Genomic DNA, 22,391 nt, shown 5'->3' on the forward strand with positions numbered 1-22,391 from the left:
ATGAGATGGTCTTTAAGGTCCCTTCCAACCCAAACCATTCTATGAAAAATTTTGTAGAAGTTAGCACTGGAACACACAGGCCTAGGATTTTTTTCCAATGGGAAATGAGTGGAGTTTAAACCAGTCCTCCCTCACAGATCTGGACCTTCCTGAATCCTTCCACTGCACCGAAACCGACAGGCCTCTCTCTGAAAGAACCCAGGGCTATGTAAAAGCTCCTTTGCAGCCTTATACATATTCCCCGGTCCGGAGTCGTGGGGCAAGCAATTGTGCTCCTGTTGCCTGCTTGCAGGGGAAGGGCGGATGGAGTGCCAAGGCAGAGCTCTCTGCCTCATTTAGTCCAGCTGGTAGATAACAAACTAGGGGCCATATGGCACCGCAACACCCGGATTTCTGCGGCTGCGGTGGAGCAGGGGCGGAATTAACTGGCCAAAGGGTGGCTGTGCTCCAGGAAGCGGGGGGAGGCAGACCCTGCTGAAGGCAGACAAGCCTGGCTCTGTGAAGGTCAGGGAGGCAGTCGGTGAGCATCTTCCTGTCAACTTTGCTCTGTGTTGCCTGGCGTCTCCTGCTCCTTTCTGTGCCTCCATGACAGCTGTATGATAATTAGCCCTTGCTCTAAGCTGATTGACTGTGAATAGGAGGCATGAGGAGGGGGTAAGCAAGTGGTCCCCAGGGGCCAGCAGCCTTCCTTCGCCTAGTGCCCCTTGCTTTGACAGGAGCCAACGGCAGAGCTTATAGCTTCCCAAAAAGGAGTAGGAGGGGTAAAGGAGAAAGGGCTGAAAAAGAAATCCCTCCTTCCCTGCCAGCCCACGGTGCTTAGCAGAGATGCTACTCTAGAGAGCGAAGAGAGAGAGAGAGGACACACAGAGCGGCTCCCTGCTCTCTAGGCAAGAGCAGCAAAACCTCCCTTGCAGCTGGCATCATGAAGATTTTCGGCAGGCTTGAATACCTCCTGGTAAGGAGACTCCCATAGGGTTGGCTTGGGGAGAAAGTTTAGGGGGCACTTTTCCCTGGGGAAGCAAGGATTGCGCCTGTAGGAGCTTGCTTGCTGATGTGACCCAAAAGCGAGTACAGCTTTATTACTGCAGGGAGGGCAAATGTGTTCAGTTCTGGGATGGAAAAGCTCCGGGGCAGGGCACAGATCTCTGTGCATCATCTGCTGGCAAGCTGCAGAGCCGGGAGATCATTTGGCATTAGGAAATTCAAGAAACAAAAGGTCTGTAAATGGGATTTGGCCAGAATGAATGAAAGCTGTCTGTGCAGAATGGGGATGTAGGTGGGGGAGCCCTCCTCCAAATTCCATCTGCCTCTGAGGGTCTTGGATTGAACACAGTATATACACAGAGGTAAAAATAGCCAGATAGAGAAAAGCTTGAAATATATTCAGGCACCAGAAGAGAACAGAATGTGCAGGCACCAGTGTTTGTGTGGAAGGGGGTGTGTGTGCATCTTTAGGGAATGTGAATATTCCTCTGACTTGTGTTCTCTTTAGAATTGAATAGCCAAACTAGTCTCATACCATTTTTAACTCGCCTCCAGGAGAAGTTCTTTTCAATGCATGGATATGTACATAATGTTGTTAGAGTGTGTACATAATATTATTGTTAAATACTGAGCATCATTGGTTACTTAAGTAAAGAGGGCACTTTTGGATAAAAGCCTTTGTCTTCTATGAGGGAAGGCGTGTATTGCATGTGTTGTCGCTTATCCTAAATCGTATTGATTGAAAATAAAATAACATGGAGGTTTGGTAGTAAGACATGTTTCTTGAAGAGCTGAAAACACTTGGACTGAAATGATTCACTGGTCACAATTGCCTAGTTTTGATAGTGTTTTCTATCAGGAGAAATCAAAATATTTTACGGAAAAAGACAGAATTATTATTTCCACATTGAATTGATACACTGAGGGAGTAATGCTGTGGCTGCTGAGGGAGGGACCCTGCCATAGTGACTGTATTTTAAAGAATTTTAAGGAACTATTGGTATTTTAGAGAAAGGTTCCATTTGTTCTCGGCCAGGTGTTGCCCCCTTTGGGATAGGAATGAACCTATAAACAAGACCTTCCTACTTCAGTGGGCTCCCTACTGAGAAGACGCCCCCCACCAAGCGTTCTGGGCTGATGAGGAGCATCTTCACTCTTCATATTAAGTCTGTTTGCTGAAGCTGGAGGTTTATTTAATTTCATCAGCCATTTTCTCTGCATGAAACGCTGGCTTCACAGAGGAGCAGTTGGAAGAGCTTGCCTGGCCTCTGCAACGCAAGCAGCCTCTCTGTGTGCTGTGTGGAGGTGGACGAGGGAGTTTTTAACTGAGTGGGCCACGAGGCTGCCTTCAAATAGGGTTTTTTCTTCTTTTACGGGTCTGTGCCTGTGCTGGGTTTTTGCTTTCCATTTGCTGGTTTTAAAGTGTCCACATTAATGTCCTTTTTCACATCCCAAAGGATGTGTCTTTTGGAATGTGTTACTTCATTGTTGCTTCGGCAGCATTCACTGTGCTCCCATGGAAACCATTGTGATGTCATTTCTAAAAGAATATCAGTTCCCAGGCAGCCTCGTGTGTAAACTCGGAGTGACAGGACCGATGAGGAGAGGGGACAGTGAGACAAGATTGGTGTGATTTACTATTGGTGTCAGTGAAGGAAAGGGAAGCAGATGATGGCAGAGATCTGCTTCCTTATTTTGGAAGACGTCCAATTTATTTTACCACTGTGTGATCCAACGTGTCAGTGCTGTTGCTAATCACGATTGCATATGCAGCCGCAGCCAAAGCCGTTCAGATCCCAGTCCGAGGGAGCCTTTTCTGTGTCAAGCGTTTTTTTTTTCATATTACAGAGACAATGAGGTGCTAAATGCAGACTTAATAAATCAGTCCGAACTCCTTTAGAGCAGACTTGCCTACTCTGTGTACATTGCAATGATGGGAAGAATTCAGTAAAAGGTAGCTTATTAAAATCATGCATTAAAATCTCATATATAGCAGGAAATGGAAAAAGAGGGAACAAGGGAAAGCATACATGTGCACTCTCTTACCCTGCTTTGTCAAGGGTAAGATTTGAATCAAGAAAGTCACTTTGAATGTTGCAGAATGTGTGACACGTTCCTTCTCCGCCAGCACCTCCCAGACGTTGCGGCTTGGCTCACAAGGCTGGAAGGGTTTTATTTCCTAGTTCTGCCTGGAGTGAGTCCACTGATGCGCTGTGTCCCTTGTAAGAGTCACACAGAGAGTTACCGATGGCGCACTTGACGATGTGCTTGGCAGGAGCAGTGTCTGTCAGCCAGGACCCTTCGACTTATTTCCCAGAACTAACAGGATCAAAATCTTTGCGTATTGATGAATAGAACAGATACAGGGACGCATTAAGGGCAGGTCTGTCAGTTAAGGGGATTCATTATAACCCATCTGTGTGTATCCAGCTGTGGCCACGCACTACCATGATATTTCAACACCATTGGCAAGATGATCTCCTCAGACAGCTTCTAAGCTAGCTTTGACCTGGAATCAGGATTCAACAGATGTTCTCTGAACTTTTTCCAGCAATTTGTCCTCCCTTTTCAATGGCGGTGGCAAGAAAGTTCCCTGTGTGGGTACAACAAGAAGATGTGCCAAGGAGTCCATGGTTTAAGCCCATAGTTTAATCTCGCTCCAGTGTGCTGGAAGCTTCACAATTGCACTTGCCAAGATTTTGCCTTTTGGCTACCTGAGCCATTTCTGTGCATCTCCCTTTTGGCCTTTTCCCAGCTGAGAAAGGAAAAGGGGGACAATTTCTGGATTTTTAAAACTTTCCCCTTTACCTCACTTCATTGGGCTCTCAACACTCAATAACTTTGTACCAAAGACGACTTCAGGTGCTTCCAAGCAGAGTGCAGTGAATCACAGAATGTGTTGGGTTGGAAGGGACCTTTAGCCATCTAGTCCAACCCCCCCGCAGTGAGCAGGGACATCTTGCAGGGACATTCCAATGGAATGGAACAAAGTGCCCCTGAGGATCGGACTGCCGCATGCCCCAGGGATCAGAGGCAGACCGGTCCTTGCCCCTTGGATCTCTCCCTTGATTTGTACCTCCTTTACAAATCCAGCTTACGGCTCTGGTCAATGTATTCAGCCCTCAACTGCCCCTGCAGTAGTTCTGTTGATAGCAGTGGCGTTGCTCAGGAATTACACCAGCAGAAATAGGAGCAGAATTTGCCCTGGGGGTGTTTCCTAAGTGATGAGAGAAGAAGGAAAAGAAATACCTTCAGAGTAATGCAAACACCAGCCATTCTTCCCAGCAATGTCTTTCTTTCGATGTTTGGACATTATCCAGATGGCACTCTGTCATCTTAGCTGTATATGCGCTTGGTGGTTTTGCGTATAATTTTCTCCTCCTAAAACTGGGTTTGGCACAGGTTAGAATTCTTTCAAAGGCAAGAAACAACTCCGTGTGCTTTCAGCTGCTCGGCTGTAGCCATTGAATTTGTAGAGAGGTGTGATACAATACAGACTCAAGGAGGTTAAATTCACACCTGGCTTGACTCCACTGATTTTTAGTGGATTTACTGTAGTGACGCATATGTCCCATCTGTTCCTCCTGCACTCATCAGCACTTTATCCTTCTTACCATCACACTGCCTGATTATACAAGGGCAGCTGAGGAAGTCAGGTGATTATATTTAGACCCTCCCCTTTATTTTTACCTCTCTCACAAAGTGAGGCATGGATAACTAGGCATCTTTAAGTCATGCTTGGAAAGGTTTTGCCCTACGCTTGCTTTTCAGCAAAGCCCAGATTTCTGGCTGTTTGCATTATTTATTATAAAGCGGTGCAGATTCTCATCAGATTTATAGAATTGTCGCTTTGGAGCAGCTGTACAAAAATGCCACATTCAAATATCTACAAGTCAGAGGAAAATTCCCTCTAGCCTTTGTTTGCAGTATGTACATGAAAGGCATCTGCAGAAGAGGACCCCCCATGGGATTCACCCTCCTATGGGAAGAAAATTTGGGCTGAGCAGACCTCTCTTAATTGGGTGCCTTACAGCACTTTCTAGTGTCTAATTGGGCATCATGCTGTCTTTCCAAGGAATGACTCAGTCCTGTCCCATTAAATCTCCTCCTTCTGTATCAGTATTATTCTTATTATGACACCTCCCAGGCAAGCTTGCATCTCGGAACATGAAAATAACTCATCTTAATGAGAGTGAAGTGCACGTTGCCTAGCGACACAGCATCGCAAGGGTCTTCGTATGCTGAGCTAGGAAAGGCACTTAACTTAATGGGGCTGTTTTCACTACGCTGTTATGTCTTTGAACCAAGCAGTACAGGGGGAAATATTTGCGCTCAAGAGAGAGGGAGGTGTGGGTAGAATGCATCATTAGAGTGGAATCAGCGTGCAAGAGACAATGTGCCTTAGTTCCCCAGGTTAGAGGGGAAAGTCATTTTGGCTTCGTGACCCAGTTTCTCTTGGGAAACAGGCAGACCATTGCCCAGGGAGAAGGATCCCGCGTTCTGTGAGAGCAGCTGCTATTCTCTCTGCTCTGTGTCTTGCTCACCAGCTGTCAGAATCCATGAGATCTCTCCGATGAATCAGTGCCAAACCTGACAAATCAGCTCTGACTGGTAGCATAGCATAGAGAATTGAGTGAGCACAGATTGGAGATGGCGTGTGATGATAGCAAATGAAAATGGAATTGATAAGTCTTCCCTTGTAGAAATCATTATGCCTGTTTCCCTTGTGTGAAAAGGCTGGGGTTTGTTCTGTTCCTGGCCCCTTGCAGAACAGAGAGGCAGCAGTAGCGTTGCTAACTCGCTTGACCAGTGAAAAGCATCCCCATTGCTTTATTTCCCACTGTAGACTGCCCTAAATGTTGGGAATTTTTAGCCCTCACAGTGATAAGCTACCTGCCTTTCTCCTCATCAGCTACCAGAGGGGGGAAGCCCAGCATGCGTGGTGCTTTTCCCCAAACAGTAGGGACAGATGGGCTTACTGGAATGAGGATACTTCATGACCGCTATTCGTGGCTGCAGCCCACTAAGGCACAGGGGTGTGCTGTGACAGACAGCTCTGCCTAAGCCTTAGGATCTTGACATAGATATTTTTCCCTTCTTGATGCTTTGATTAGGCTTATTTCCATCTTGATCCTGGAAGTGCAGTCGTGTTAGAGTGTCAGTCTCTTTTTATTTGCAGGACTTCTCCTATGATGACTCAAAAGTGGAGTTTAATGTTGATGCCCCGAATGGAGTGGTGATGGAAGGCTACCTCTTCAAGAGAGCTAGCAATGCTTTCAAAACATGGAATCGGTGAGTAATAACTCATATTCCATTTGATATTTGGGCTAGGGCTCTGAACACAGATCATACTGCCTGCGGAGGAATATACTTCACTTTTAGTGACAACTTAGCAACTGTTATCATCACTGGGAGGATTCAGAGCTAAGTAGTTAGAAGCTAAATAGTTAAAATAGTAAAAATGAGGTTGGTTTGATAGTTTCTGTGTACAGAGACTCTTGTCTTAGGAGCATTTTGCCTGCAGGTTGAAGGAGGTGATCCTTACTCTCTATGCAGCACGGGTGAGGCCCCATCTGGAGTACTGTGTCCAGTTCTGGGCCCCCCAGCACAAGAAAGATATGGACTTACTGGAAGGGGTCCAGTGATGGGCCATGAAGGTGATTAAGGGGCTGGAACATCTGTCATATGAAGAAAGGCTGAGAGAGCTGGAACTCTTCACCCTGGAGAAGAGAAGGCTCAGGAGGGAATCTTATCAATGTGTACAAATTCCTTATGGGAGGGAATGAAGAAGAGGGAGCCAGACCTCCCAGCAGTGCCTAGTGACAGGACAAGAGGCAATGAGCATATATATTAAGAATGTGAAATTTCATCTGAACACAAGAAACTGCTGTGAGGATGGTCAGGCAGAGGAGCAGGATGCCTAGAGAGGTTGTGAAGTCTCCATCTGTGGAGATTTTCAAAACCCACCTGGGCACAGTCCTGGGCAACCTGCTCTAGCTGGCTCCGCTTGAGCAGGAAGGTTGGACTGGATGATCTGAAGCGGTCCCTTTCAGCCGAAGTGATTCTGCGATTCTGCTCAGAACCTGTTTGGCTGCAAGTAGGATCAGAACCTGAAGCTGCGTTAGCATAACTCTAGTTCTGAGTAAGTCCTCCCGAGAGAAACAGTATCTCACGAGAGATTAAGGCAGCCTCATCAAGACACTAGCCTGGTTCTGTGGCACCAAGTCAGCTCAGAGCAAAAGAGGAGTAAGCATCTGCTTGCTTGCAATGGTGTTTTAAGACCGCATAAATTTTCTGCTAGCACGTTATAACTCATGCGCTGAGCTTGCAAAGCCACTTGCTTTGTGGGTCTTTGATATTGGTGTGTTGGAGATATGTACATTAATCAGGGAAAGCGCTAGAAGTTGTGTAGTTTATGTAAGTGATCATTATTTTCCTGTTCAAAACCAAATATGCTTTTTTCTGTGAAGCTGTACGTGTCTCTTAGGCTGTATCATGGAATAAGACAGCTCCTGTTTTGCTGCATTTTAGTAAATGCCAGGAGGGAAAAAAAGAGAACCCTTCCACAATGGAAGAATGACCAGGTTCCATGCAGGGAAGATAGGGCACAATGCAGCTTGAGTCTTGCCCTAAGAAAGCTAGGAAATTTATAGCAATTAAGAGAAATACCTAACACAGCAGGAGATGCCATGAGTATCAAACCTGTCTAATCTAGGACAGGGAGATATGTGAAAGTGGAGATATCAGCTGTGGTGCCAGGAGCTGAGAAATGGCTTTCTGTGCACTGACCCCGCTCTTATTAATTTATAAATATTTCATCTGGTAGGTCACTGGGAAGGCCAGGCTGATCTGCCTCCTGCACTAGTCAGGAGGCTCCACAGCTGTCAGAGATCCTGGGGAAAGTGGAAGCAAAGGTTTCATGTTCTAGCCTTGCTCGATATTTGAGTGCTTCATTTCCCTTGAGATAGTCAATGGGTTTCACACACGGTTGTGCAAAAGGATTCAAACCCTTCCAGTGAGTGTCTAATGCATGAGATCAATGCCTTTTTGACCTACATTTCCTCCTCTCACATAACAGGGAAATGATACAATATTAAGAGATCTTCTTTTACTTGGCTATGGGATGCATTCAAAGTGTACATCACAGCAAGGCTGAAACGTGCTGCTGTTAGACTTTGGAATAAATAAGCACTAAATGGTTCAGTGAACAGTCTGTGGTATGCACAGAAACTGCCTGTATTTGCATGGAAAAAAGACTTGAAATTATTAGAGATCTCTGAGTTGGTTAGATAAGCGATGCCTTCTCTCTGAAGCTTCCCCTAGTACTAAGGAGATTCCAGGCAAATTTAGGATAATTGTGTTACCCCTCAGACTCTCTGATCCCCTGACAGTTAAGTGCTAAATTTGCACTTGGAGGAACCAGAAACCACAACGCAGTGCATCACGGTGTTTGATTTCAGTGCTCACAACCTGGTGCACGGGGAAGGTGTCTTAGCTGAATTTTTATCACCCTTTTAGGCTTTCCTGCTTGGTGTTTCCTAAGCAAAGCATCACCTTGGTCCGTAGTCTGTTGCATGGCTGCTGTCACTGACACCCACGTGTCTTTGCAGAGCAGAAGGTCGTTCCAAAATGTGTCAGGCTAATGTCAAACCTTGTGCTTGACTCCTGTGGTAGAGATGAAACAGTTCCAGGCAACTCCCTTCTCCTGGCGACTCCCCTGTTGGTGAATTCAAGGGTCACTCCAAAGGACACTTATCCTGGAGGGAACATGACCCTCTAGGACTTTCTGGTTTTGTTGAAGTCTGAAGTAATGTTAGTGTCAGAGTCTCCAAGTTTTCCCTCTCCCTCAAATCCCAGCTATCCTCCCTGTATCCTCCTACATCCCAGCCATACAGTCTGTGTCCTGCCCACAGCCATCTCTGTCTCCTCAGTCCCACCCACTCTGAGCCACATCTACCCGCGTCTTAGCTATTCCCAGCTCCTGTAGCCTACTTGTCACCTTCTCACTGTCACGCACTGTTAGTGCCTCCCCCTCATGTGAGCGGGAGGGAACAGCAAAACCCACAGTGCAGGTGTCAGGCTAAGAGCAGAAATGCACGCACTGGGGGGAGGGCGAGCAGGAGAGCACAGCTGCAAAGAGCAGGAGCAGAGACCAGAACCTGAGAGACAGACTTTCTGCTTGGCTTCATCTGACAGCAGAACTCCTTGAGCACAGACTGCTGCTGTCACAGCAGCTCAGAATGATGCAGAACCACATCGGCTCATCAAAATGGGCTCCCACATGGATGAGATGGCCTCCAGTTACCTGTATTTTCCCATTTGCCCACAGACATGTCAAGTCCTTTTGTTGTCTTTTACCTTTGTTCAATATTTCATCAATGACAAAAGAAAGAGAATCCCGTCTCATCTCATTTTCCCAGGGAACCTAGTTCTTTTGCAAACAGAGTGTGTAATATGTGCTCTAAATAACATCTTGCTGCACGCCTGTGATTCTTTATGCTCAGGTATTCCAGTACCTTCTTCCTGAAGCTTAGTGATGGTGATGGCTTCCATTGCCCTCCATGAAGGAGATCGGGTTGCTGAATCTTAGGCTGTATCGTGGAATGAGGAAGTGACTTGGGGGTTCGGATTTAGCACCGAAGATTAAGACACCGGGGAATTACCTCTGCTGTCAGCATCGCATAGACCTTCTGTCACCTGTATTTCAATGGAAAGCTGCTAGCTGGTGATTTGTTGCCTCCTAAGAAGGCAGACTCCTTTCACACATATCTGTCCGTGCTCTAGCTGTAGGTAGCGGGAGCTTTGGCACTGTTTGGCCTCATGTAGGCTGTGGTGGGTACAGAGGAATCAGCCTGGTGGGTAGCATAGCCTGTGTAAACAACAAGGTGTGCAACTCCTTCGTATTATTTTCTCCAACAGTATTTGTAGGGCTGCCAGTTAGCAGGCTTTTCTGAGATGGATTTTTCTTTTTCCCACCTTGGAAGGTTCTTCATGGTGTCAAGGAATTTCTGGCTTGCCTTATGACAGCCTGCTTGGAGAGGCAGCAGGCACACTGCATCTGGCACATGCAAGTAATCCAGCTTCCCCAGTAAATGTCAAGTAGCACATAGGCAAGTATGCCCTAACCAGTGCGACATGTCCCACAGGCACTGGGCTTGCTACCTGCACCAGGGGCAGTGCACACACAGACTTCTGCCCCAGAAATCATAGGCAGGAATACGGCACTGCCCTAATCCTTTGTTTCTTCCCGTCTTTCCTTCCTTCTTGCTGCGCATTAACATATCTAGAAAACTTGCCAGCATGGCATCTCAATGCCAGGAGTCATTCCCTAAGGCTGTAAATCCTTATTCTCCGAGAGAGGGGACTGGAGAAGTGCAAGCTTTTCTTGTGTCATTACTTTCCAGCTTCTTGGGATAAATTACACTCTTTTTAATTGGAGAAATATCCTGCCCTGCTGCAGAACAAACTGCCTCTCTGTGGCTCTGCTGTTCACTTGTTCTGATGTCTGTCTGTCTGTCTGTCTTCCTTCAGGAGGTGGTTCTCCATACAGAACAGTCAGCTGGTCTACCAGAAGAAGCTAAAGGTCAGTGAGGCTACCCCAGATGACACCAGCAGATGTGCCAACTTGTCTGCTGTCCTGCTTTGCTGGGGACTTCTGCACCATGGCAGGGGAGTGGGGTGGAAGGAGTGGGGAGGGGAATCGGGTCCCAGGACAGCAAGCCCATCCAGGCATTATTGTGTTCCAAAGTTAGACCATACTGAGAACTAAGTGGCAGCAGGTGGTGTTTGTGATTATTCCTGTTCATCAGAGGAAGTTGGTGAAGTCCCCAGTAACCCTGCCTCTTCATGTGCATGTTGTCCCATGCTTAAACTCTGTGTAACCCCTTCCTATTGCCCTAGAGTTACTGGTGGCGGGGTGGCTCTGCTCTTTCTGGGCTCAGCGTGTGCTAACCAGCAGGGTTAGGGAAGTTTTCTGAGGGGGCTGATTATGACACAGATTCAGGGAGCCAACAAAGCCACCTGTTCTCACCCTTTCAGGATGTCCTCACAGTAGTGGTGGAAGACCTGCGCCTCTGTACCGTCAAGCCGTGTGAAGACATAGAGAGGAGGTTTTGCTTTGAGGTCGTCTCACCTACCAAGTAAGTTTGTTGGCTTCCCTAGGCCATCCTCACGGTGGCTGGACTATTCATGGAACTGCAAGAGATTAGATTTGAGCAGATGCTGCCCTGGGAGATACCATTGCCTGTACTCCAGAATCCCTCTGAAGTTCGTCAGACATCAGCATAAGCTAGATCTAGGCCATGCGTGCCTAGTATACATATAGATGATGACACCGGCAGCGGTCGGCTTTTCAAAAAAGCTAGCAGACCTGCCTGGAGTTTTTGAAGAGGGAACACCTTTGGCAGCGCAAGCTTGTAGGATTAATTTTTGCCCCTTCACCTGTCAGATCAAGGTGCTGCCCCCATTGGAATGGCTATGCTGAGGATGAAGTGGAACAAGTTTGACCAAAACATGCACCCTGTCCTTTTGCTCTTTCCAACTCATTTCCTTCCTTCACAGGAGCTGCATGCTGCAGGCTGACTCGGAGAAGCTGCGTCAGGCCTGGATTCAGGCTGTTCAAGCCAGCATTGCATCTGCGTACCGGGAGAGTCCTGACAGCTACTATATTGAGGTGAGTGAGGGGGTCGTGAAAGATCCATAATTGTGTCTCAGAGCCCTAATAGTGGGCTCTCGGGCTGTGGCAGGTCCGGTGTGTGGGAGTGGACCATTTGGAAATACTCTTCTGCCCTCAAGGAAAGCAGCTGCGGTCAGTGCTAACTCAGGCAACAATTGATCACCAACCAAAGCTGCACTTATAAAGCTGGGCTGGGGGAAAGTCAAGGCTTTAAATCAGCATTGTCCTGACATCTTCGCTTTCTTGCCATCATCGATGTTCCCCTGGGAAGAGCTTGCTCCCTAGCTGGGACGAGAGCAAGCAAGGCACCATGACAGCAAGGAGTTTGACAGACAGTAGCAGACCCTAGAGCAGGGGTGGGGGGCAGCGCCGTCTTGTGCCAATTATAGAGATTAATGAGGCTTTACCCGTTCCCTACTTGGACTAGCCCTTGTTTATTCTTCTTCAGGTGACGCTTCCTATCAGTGCCTCTGCTGTGCAAAGCTCTGGTTCGTTCTACAGTGCTTTGCAAAATCCTAGAACTCTTTTTTTTTATGTTGCAGAGGCTGGACCGGACTGCTTCCCCATCAACCAGCAGCATTGATTCTGCTACCGACTCCCGGGAGCGCAGTGTGAAAGGAGAGTCCATCTTGCAGAGAGTGCAGAGCATCGCTGGGAATGACCAGTGCTGTGACTGTGGTCAGCCGGATCCTCGCTGGGCCAGTATCAACTTGGGCATTCTGCTGTGCATTGAGTGCTCCGGTATCCACAGGTACTGCGTACGTGTGCGCTCTGCGCTGCCAGCCAGGGATGGATTGCAAGCTCCTGGAAAAAACGGTGGAGGCTGAATTACAACTGACGATAATGTTTATACAGATAGATTCAAAAGTAATTGCTTGCTGCAGTACCTGTGTGTGCAGGTACATCTGTGCACGCATAAAACTCCTCGCTATAGCTCCATCTGTATAGATAAATGCATAAGAACTGGATTGATCTTGTTCATCTTACGGTGCATGAGAAGTTCTGTTTTGAGCCATATAACCATTTCAGTTTTCTTCTGTTTGGATAAATAGGAGTCTGGGTGTTCACTGCTCCAAGGTCCGATCTCTCACACTGGACTCCTGGGAGCCAGAGTTACTGAAAGTGAGTGTTGGCTTTTAGCGGCACGAGATAGACAAAGGGTGGACACGGGAGGAGTCTTACTTGGTGGCAAGCTAGGCTAGAGGGAACGTAGCTCCTCACCTGAGGATTTCATTCATTCCCTGTTGTATTGCAGCTGATGTGCGAGCTGGGGAACAGTACCATGAATCAGATTTACGAGGCACAATGTGAAGAGCTGGGACTTAAGAAACCAACAGCAGGGAGCTCCAGGTGAGTCTGAGCGCACACCCTGGTCCTCTCAGTGCTGTCGAAAGCTCTCCATCCACACAGCTAACCCAGTACCCAAAGCTGTCTGGAAAGTCAGATTAAGAGTGACTGGCCTTCACTGAGAGCCCATCCTACCTCAGGTGCACCTCAGTCCACTCCCTCTGTAGCTAACTTGAGACTGACTCTCAGAAAGGTCAGTGGAGCATTACCAGCCAGCAACCTGGTGAAACATGCTCGGGAACCAGGGCTTGCTGGGTTTAAACTGCTCTGAGACCTTTCAAATGCACGTAACTGAAACACGTGGTGTTGCCTAGGGCTGAACATCTCATTCTGCTCTCAGCTATATCCTGCACTTCTTAGTTTTGCTTTGAGATGGGAGATATTTGTAGGTTTGAGAAAGTCTCCCTTCTTAATACAGGCCTCAGTGATTTTTAGGACTCAAAGCCAGGTTGATACAGTGACCCAGAGCAGCTCCATCTCCTTGTGGCTGTTTGCTTTAGGTGATTCAAGTGACCCCGTGCACAGCGTTATGCTGTTCTTCTCTTAGGCAGGACAAGGAAGCCTGGATCAAGGTGAAGTATGTGGAGAAGAAATTCCTGAAGAAGCTGCCAAATGGGGAGACCCTAACAGAGAATGAACGAAAACCTCGACGCTGGTGTGTGAAGAAGTGCCAGAGAAACAACAGCACCACGAAAGCACCCACGGCTCGTAGAAAGTACCGCCATGAAGCAGGCAATGCGTCACCAGCCATGTTGTCATCAGGTGGGAACCTCCCTCGCCCTGCTCCCCATGCAGAGCTGTGGTGGCCTCCCCACCACTCTCTGTAGGTGTCCACACAACTGCCCTGATGACAGGGGAGGCCCTGTCTTTCTCTAGGACCTGCAGCCTGCCAGAGGTATAAGCAAAAACATGGTTGCACAAACTGTGTTGACACAGGTCTTTAGAGCCATTTCATAACATTTGCCGTCTGTTTAAGGAGGTTCTTGTGGCGAAAGGAGGAGGTCGTTACGCCAGGGTGTTCCCGCAACCTTCTCCGCATGCTTCGTGCATTTTCTTTTGTTATTCCACCATCCTGCTTTTTAATAGGTTTCAAATCCTTTTATTTTAACCTGCCTGGTCTGTAAGAGAGGCCACGCTTATCAAGAGTTCTAGCTGTTCAAAATGCTCTGGGATAGTTTGGTCTGCAGTGTATGCCACCTATAGTCAGCTCTTTGTATTTTGATGGCGTATGTGGACATGGGTATGACATTGGACACATCTGGGGTGCATTGGACACACAAGCTCAGCCCGTGTAAATACAGCTGTAGAACTGTGTCTCATTTATGATGTTATTAACTGTGTCTCATTTATATGTTATTAACTATGTATTTCAAAATCTCTCTGTGTAAAACAGCAGCTACACTGGAGAGGAAGTTCCGTCGAGATTCCCTCTTCTGCCCTGATGAACTGGACTCTCTCTTCTCCTACTTTGACACTGGTGCTGGCTCCGGCCCACGCAGTAAGTACAAAGAAAGTGTCCCTGCTCCTGGCAGGCTTTACGTCCCGGCTCCTCTAGGGCATGTGCATTGCACCAGACCTAAGGCAAGGTATCAGCCTCCCTGGAGAGAGGGTAAATATTTCAGAAGAGTGATGGGGAGTTAATTGCACTAACTCCAGCCCATTGCTCTTTTATTGCATTTATTATCTTAATATCCTATCCAGTCAGTCCCTGGTGTTTGCATTCTGGTGGATGGGATTTTTTCCCAACATCTTTTACTCCCAGACTGTGCATTCCATTGGCTTTTTTCTGCTTTTAGTTGTGGCTTTTAATTTTTTTTTTTTCCATTTTTAGCAAGTCTTACTGCGGACAATTTTTCTTTTTTGTGTTTGTGACAATGAACTCCCCCTCATATTCCGTCCACCTTCCTCTAGGTGCCAGCCACATCTCTATGCAGCATCCGCTAACAGGTGGCCCATGGAGTGGCAGTGGCATTGGTCCCGGTGGGAGCGGTACGCCGTTCCTCCTGGACGGAGGTAAGGTGACGCTCTGGCAGCTAGCAGCAAAAGAGACACCCAAATTTTACTTGTTCCAAACCAAGCTTCAGAGGCAGTTATGTATTTTCTTTCAGCCGAATGATTGGAACATGTAGGTTACCAGCCCCTCGTGGGAAAGACAGGCCGGCAGGCTTTCGAAAGGCAAAAAGCGTCCTAGTGTTGCCAGCAGTCACGTTACTACATCATAAGGGAACAGCTGTCCCTCAGATGAGATAAAGGATCCAATCCTGTACAGGTGGGATCTCCTGGCAAATAGGAAGTACGAAGCATTTACTTTGCATGCCCCGCATCTCTCACAGGCTAGCCGGGTGGTCCACTATCACACTTAGTTGAGGAGTGATAATTTTTTAAAATTTAATAGCTCAGTTCCTTGTTATTGTATGAACTTATGAGAAATATTTACGGGCCTGAGTCAGCACAGCAGAAAATCACAGGCTTTCCTACAAGTACATGCTACCTCTTGAAATCAGTGAAGAAGGTGCTTTAATCGGTGCCTTAAGGCACTTCCTTCCAGTTTCAAGGAATTTAGCATTATTAGTCAACAGAAACAATACTTGGGAGATGCAGGATTTCAGATTTATTCAACAGCCTTATCTTGCTCCTGTAGAAGAAAGCAGGAATTTTGTCACTGATTCAGTAGGAAGGGAACTGGGAATTTGAGGTATTAATACTCTTGTGATATGAGCCAGATCCTCCTTTCTTGCTTTGATGTAAATCTCGAGTAGTGCTATGTGGCCTCATTGGAATCACTCTTTACTTGTACTGACATGGAGAGCGTAGTCTCCCCGAGCAGTACGTTTGCTTTCTACAAAAAACAGCAGTGATTTTTCTGACAGAAAATCCAAAAAAACCATATTCACGATGTGTGCCACTTTAAAACTTTCCTGTTGTAGCTTCATTATCTCCTTTGGCTGTTGAGCTGTGCTGAAGGGTTACTTGCGAGCCGTGGTTTCGGGACCACTGGTTTAGAGACTGTTCTTTGTCTGGGACCCAGCTGTAGCTGCTCTGAAGATTTCAACAGACAGCCTGTAGGGTTAAGGTGTCTTGTTCTGTTACGGTTTTCAAAGCTCGGGACTTTAGTTCTTGCAGGCTTTCCTGCTACTGCTCTTTGCAAAGACTACACAGCTCATAGTTTAGAAACATTTTGTTAGCTACAACCTGGCTTGTTTTCTTTCTAATCACGGTGGTTTAAGGGTAGGTCTTGGGGTAGATCCTGGGGGCTTAACCTCTTGAGTTCTGGGAGGACAGACACCCCCAGTACTTAGTCATTGGGAAGTTAATAGCAGCAAGTAGCTGAATCCAGCCAGAGTCGCCGGCGGGGGGCGGCCATCCTTCAGGATGAAGGTGATGTGCCATCCCTGTTCCCACAGGGGAGATTCCTGCATGTGCTGCTTCCTTCCTTTCTCTCATTTTCTTGACTACTTTTGGGCGCAGGCTGAAAAAGGCACAAAGTTGCTCTGCCACTGACACCTTTTGTGTCCTTGGGCAAGTTGCTTCATCTTTTTCATGGCTCCGTTTCTTGTACGTGGTCGGCTGACTTGTAACATTCACCAGCTAAGCAGGGAAGGTGGGAAGCAGTGTGGGGAAAGGGAAGGGATGTCTGTGAAGGTGAGCGAGCCACTGGACAATGCTTTAAGAGTTTGGCTTGAGATACACCCTGTTGATACTGTTTAGCCCAGTCATGGTCAATAACCTGGCACAAGATCAATGCATTGGCAAGTGCCCCAGTGACAACTGAAAAGCTCTGGATAGAGTAGAAACTGAGATTATTAGTGGTAAAAGCAGAGGGGTGTCTTTATTTGCTCATGACACTGCATAACCTGCTACAAAGCTGTCTCTGCTGCTGCTCTGCTCCAGTCTCCGTCACGGCGTCCCTCATGGATTGCAGCAAGGGCTGTCCTCAACAGTCCAAAGTGCCATGGCAATGTCGGAGCATCCCTGCATGAAGGGCAGTGTGGGGACACGGACACCATAAGGCTTTGCAATTTTACCTTGGGCAGTTTTATTGAGTGGGGCTAAACGGGATAGCAGTCCCCCTCTCCCTTGCCAGCAGTGTCCGGTGCAATGTGTGTGTGACGTTCTGCGCAGCCCTTTTCCCCGCCGTGGTCTCAGCTGTGCCTGCTACTGGAATGCCTGTGTATTAAAATGGGCTTGGTTTGTCTTCTGTTGGCCCTGCAGGTCTGAGCAGTGACAGCGGACTTGGAGGAAGCACAGATGGCAGCACTGATGTCCTGGTGTTTGGCTCCGTGGTGGACAGCGTGACAGAGGAAGGTGGGTGTCACAGGCTGCCGATGGAAATGTGGGGAGGTGGCTAGTGCTGAGGCAGGATGGATGGTCAGGACTGTCTGGGGCCAAGAACAACAGGGAACAAAAGAAATCAGAAATAAGAAGCTTTTGGGTCATCTCTCTCCATCCTTTTTTGCCTCTTAGAGTGCGAGGCTTCAGAGGAGTCAAGCGGTGAAGCAGAGATTGAACAGGAAGCATCGGACTTGGAGGACCTGAGGGAGCTGCATCCTGGCTTGTTGATCTACAAGGCAGCGCAAGCCCGGAACCTGCCTCTCATGGCAGAAGCACTCGCACACGGTGCTGAGATCAACTGGGTGAACGATGAAGATGAAAACAAAACTCCTCTGATTCAGGCTGTGATGGGGGTACGTTGTGCTAGTGCCTGTGAGGCCGTGTTTGGGAATGTGAGGTCTTGACTTTAGTTCAGAGAGCACCGACAATGGGCAATTTACAGCCCAGTACGTGCTCATGCGTCCTCTCAGTACTGCTGGCTGAATTTATTTAGAAATCCCCCTTTACCTTGCCAGGGTTCCTTGATAGCCTGTGAATTCCTGCTGCAGAACGGGGCAGATGTTAACCAAAGAGATATCCGAGGCCGAGCTCCCTTGCATCATGCCACGTACCTAGGGCACACTGGGTAAGCTCTCTGCACATCGCTGTGATGTGCTCCGTCACCCGTGGATTGAGATTCAGCGTTAACACTGAGAGTCGCGGGGTGAGGTCGGCAACGGAGCTGGGTTTTGGTGAATTGGTTATTTGCAAAACCTGCCTTTTCGTATCACATCAACAACTTGATTATCTTAACGATAATTGCCCCCATGATGATACATACCTAGGGGGTAATTGGGCCCCTGCATACCCACTCCTTTCTCCACGCCGCTGCAGTGTTTCCTGATTTAAACCAATATAAGTGAAGCAGTGCCCTCTGCCCACTTCAGGGTGGGGTGGGGGAGCTGGAATTTCTGCTCTGATGGCCTTTTCTTTCCTTTCTACAGTCAGGTCTGCTTGTTCCTCAAGCGAGGGGCGAATCAGCACGCGGTGGATGGCGACGGGCAGGACCCGCTCAGCATTGCCGTCCAGGCAGCCAATGCAGACATAGTTACCTTGTAAGTGCAGCCAGGACTTTCCAGTGCGCGTACACATGTAAATAGCCATCGGGGAAAGGAATAACCAAACCTCCTCTCCCTTGTGCTTTCTCTGTTTCGCTCTAGGCTGCGTCTGGCTCGAATGAACGAGGAAATGCGAGAAGCAGAGGGGCCCTTTGGACAACCAGGTCAATATCCCAGCAACAGCCCTACTGAGCTGCAGTACAGGAAGTGTATACAGGAGTTCATCAGCCTTAATATAGATGAGTGTTAGTGACAACCCCCCCACCTCCCCTTTGCTGTCTTGAAGTTGGGCTGAATTTCTAGAAGCCCTGAGAGCCCCATCCTTGGTATACTGGTGTTTCTTGCAGATTGGTCTGTTTTTGATGCCTGCACATAGAGGTTGAGATGCACACAGGAAGGAAAAGGGGCCTCTCCTGTTCGCGTTAAGTTCTCAAGCTTGACTACTGGATGGTTGATTTTGTATAGGAGACTCCTAGGGCATAACCACAGACCATGGCATGTGGACTTGAGTGTGTGAAAAGTATGGGAGATGACTTTAGCATTTTAAAAAAAAGAAAAAAAAAAAAAAAGGGGAAAAAAAAAAAGAAAAAGAGAAGAAAAGGAAACCCTCTATCACCAGGAGAAACCCACCAACAATACGATCAGACGAACCTGTCTCTGCTGCAGTGTAGTTACCGTGCACTGAGTTCTCGTCTGAAGAGTTTGGTTGGAAGGGATTCTGACGTGGAGCCCTCCATCCCGGCAGCCTGACCAGCAGCCTGCTCTCTCATGGGACTGCTGCAGCATCTGGGAGCTGCTGGGACCGGTGTAGTAAACTAAAAGGTGACCTCTTAAGACAGGAACAGGCTGTTTTGTGGGGCAGAGATGTTTTGCTCCAGAAGGAAAAGAGAGAAGGGGTAGGATTGAGAGCGATGGCTACTCACCTTAATTGCTCTCAGGACTATACCAGCCACGCTCCTCTCTTTTTGCCCTTGGTGGTCAGCTGGTCAAAGCCATAGCTCGCCTGCTTTCTGGGCCAAGATGCAGTCTGCACAGTGTTACGGAAGCAGCGGTGCTAATTTTTTCAGGCTGGGAGAAGCTTGTCGCTGGCGATGGGCTTTGTGTCAGGGAAGAAAAGCCACATCCAACTCCCACTGCCTAAATGGCTGGCTGCACCATGCAATTTGACTTCGGTTCAGTTCGTTTCCTGTTCACTTCAGATTTCTGACTTCGCATCTCTGTGAAGGAGACTTCTACCTGCATGTGTGTCCCCCTGTGCTCTTCCCCCGCAGGCTGAAGCATGTGAGTAGGGCATCTCAGCAGCTGGCCCAGGGGCTTTTGAGTTCCCCAGTTCCAACAACCGGCAGAATCTTCTTTTTGTTTCTTTCCTTTTTTCTTGTATTATTCTTTGCGGGAGTTGGGCGAATGTGTTTCTACTTGGAGCACTTTGTTGCTGTGTTTATGGTCCGCGCTACGGGAATCGTGCTACGGTAGCTCTGCAGAGGTGCTGCAGCCGTGTAATCCTGTCTCAGGAGAGCTGATGGAGCACGCGTCCCATGGGTGGCTTATCCTCTGGCTGGGAGTTTGGATGCCAAGCGGAGGTGTGCTCCTGGAAGAGCCTCTTCAGAATGCCCTCAACTGCAACTGATGTCGGAGTTTTTCAGGTCCACAACTGGCATTTAGCCTGCCTGGGCACCCAGGCTGCCGGCTCTGGGGCTGGGCCGTAGTGCCTTACAGACAGAGCTGGGATCTTGAGGGGATCAAGATCTCACAAGGAATGCAAGAACACCAGGCAGAGTCCCCCATCCTCCTGCATTACATCAGCAGTGAGACACAATCATATTATTTTTCATGCGATACGTGTTTGACTTTACTTTTTTTTGTATCCTGGCTGCTGTGGCGCTGCAGCCCTTAGTGGATTAAACCTTTGTGGGTTTGTTTCTACTGATGTAATTGAGTCCTCAGATACTAAAGCAACAGTGACCCAGCCCTTCACTCAAGATACTGCCCTCAGAGACTGAACCAACACCATTCACTCTCCACCCACACATCTAAAAGTGGAACAGTAAAGAAACTCCGCGTGGTCTCCAGGAGAGTGTCCCCTCGGTTCAAGGGAGAGTCCCCGCATCCTTATGAAAGCGCTGTGCAAGTTTTCTGTCTGCGCAGTCTGGGTCTTGAAGTCCATCTTTGTCTTGTCGCTTTCTCGTTCTTGTTCCTTTTGGAGCTTTGGGACGCACAGTGCCAAGTGCTGAGTTCTGATCTCAGTCCCAGCTGTCTGTTGGGAATCTGAAATGGTCCTCGTGACTGTACTGAAGCCGCTGCAGATCAGTGGCAGTGCAAAACCTGTCCCCAGGGCTTTTCCTGCTTCCCTAGATAACGAACAGTCTCCTTCCACCAATCTTGGAAGGCAAAAATTAATGGTCGCTTGGTCTGTATTTGTATTCCCTTCATCTGCGGCACCCTCCGGAGTGATTCAGGACTGCATGTGGATGGAAGCAGTGTGGCATAAAATGCCATCCTTGCTGCAATTCCATTTCAGAGGAACGCTAGCGTGTACAAATCCTGCGTTCAGAGGACGATTTCTTTGTGAGGAGGGACCGTGTTCTGCTGGTAGTTCCTGGGAGTGACTCTGGGCTCCTATCACTGAAGGGAGAGGGCTGACTCCAGGCGTACACCCCTCTAAGTGACACCAAGTGTAGGCAGGTGTGCACCGCACATAGCTGTTGCTGCTGTGCTGCTACGCGGTATGCTTCAGTTTGCCTTCATCATGCCCTGGGTTAATTATCTTTCTTCCTGATAGCTGTGTGAAGGTATAGCCGGCATCTCTGCCCGCTCGGCGTTTCTTGCACAGGATTACAGAAGGTGACCACTTTACATTCTCATGGAGCTTCATCTTTCTCTCCTTTGCATTGGACTTTGTCTTCTTTCTCATCCAATTCACCCTAAATTTACCTAATTTCCCCACCGAGCAGGGTGTTGCCTTCGCTTGTGTGTTGCTGCCCCATTTGACCCCCCCCTTCCTTGTCAGTTGAGCCCACTGCAGCCTGAGTTGGGGACAGGAGCAAGTCTGAAGTCTTACAAATCATCTGTGCGAAACGCCCTGCAGCCCTCGCCATGCTGGGATGGTGTCGGATGCTGTTGTCTGGGGATACGGGCTGTGGTGCTGAGCCTGCTGGCGATCCAGCAAAGCCCTTAAGCACGCTTCCGCCGTCTGCAGGACGGTGCCGTGCTCGTGGTTGGATCCTACAGCTCACCCCGCCGCATCCACAGAATCACGGAACGGTGGGGGTTGGAAGGCACCTCTGGGGATCACCCCGTCCCACCCCCTGCCAGAGCAGGGTCACCCACAGCAGGTGGCACAGGAACGCGTCCAGGCGGGATTGGAATGTCTCCAGAGACGGAGACTCCCCCACCTCTCTGGGCAGCCTGTGCCAGGGCTCTGCCACCCTCACAGCAAAGAAGTTCCTCCTCATGTTGAGATGGAACTTCCCAGGGGCAAGTTTGTGCCCGTTCCCTCTTGTCCTGTCTCCAGGCACCACTGAGAAGAGCCTGGCCCCATCCTCCTCACACCCACCCTTGAAGTATTTATAAGCGTTGATAAATACAGATCCAGATCAGCCCAGAAACCGATATCCGGCCAAGAACTCGCGCTGCTTCCTGGGTTAGGAACTGGGAGATGCTCCATAATGAATTCTCTTTGATAATCCTGTCCCATTTTATACTGATCTGCATCAAGACATCTGTCAGTGCTGATGTCCCCTCAAGTTGTGCCCTTTCCTAGAAAAAGGCCGCACTGCATCAAAGCTGGCGTCTTTCAGGGTACTTCAACCATCTTGAAAATGAAATCGATGTTTCGCCACTCCCATGGTCCTGCTCTGTTAATGAATTTCAGCATGATCACCGTCTAGCCATGTTTTTTACATGTACAGCAACTTAAAACACCCCAGGTGGTTTTCCAGCTTTTCGTAAGAAGTTAG

General features: G+C 48.4%; 1 protein-coding gene across 1 annotated transcript in view; it reads left to right on the plus strand.

The window, feature by feature from the left end:
- ACAP3 (ArfGAP with coiled-coil, ankyrin repeat and PH domains 3) overlaps positions 1–22,391 on the plus strand; it is a 100,333-nt gene that overhangs the window by 70,540 nt on the left and 7,402 nt on the right. Inside the window, exons 11-25 of the mRNA XM_074609456.1 lie at positions 6,164–6,276; positions 10,516–10,567; positions 11,023–11,123; positions 11,545–11,656; positions 12,202–12,410; positions 12,712–12,781; positions 12,915–13,009; positions 13,554–13,768; positions 14,400–14,504; positions 14,918–15,019; positions 17,219–17,311; positions 17,471–17,691; positions 17,854–17,963; positions 18,322–18,432; positions 18,538–18,599. Coding sequence (XP_074465557.1) covers positions 6,164–6,276; positions 10,516–10,567; positions 11,023–11,123; positions 11,545–11,656; positions 12,202–12,410; positions 12,712–12,781; positions 12,915–13,009; positions 13,554–13,768; positions 14,400–14,504; positions 14,918–15,019; positions 17,219–17,311; positions 17,471–17,691; positions 17,854–17,963; positions 18,322–18,432; positions 18,538–18,599 — 1,771 coding nt within the window. The remainder of the gene's footprint in view (positions 1–6,163; positions 6,277–10,515; positions 10,568–11,022; positions 11,124–11,544; positions 11,657–12,201; positions 12,411–12,711; positions 12,782–12,914; positions 13,010–13,553; positions 13,769–14,399; positions 14,505–14,917; positions 15,020–17,218; positions 17,312–17,470; positions 17,692–17,853; positions 17,964–18,321; positions 18,433–18,537; positions 18,600–22,391) is intronic.

Source organism: Larus michahellis, chromosome 16 (assembly GCF_964199755.1).
Source record: "Larus michahellis chromosome 16, bLarMic1.1, whole genome shotgun sequence".
Taxonomy (NCBI): Eukaryota; Metazoa; Chordata; class Aves; order Charadriiformes; family Laridae; genus Larus; species Larus michahellis.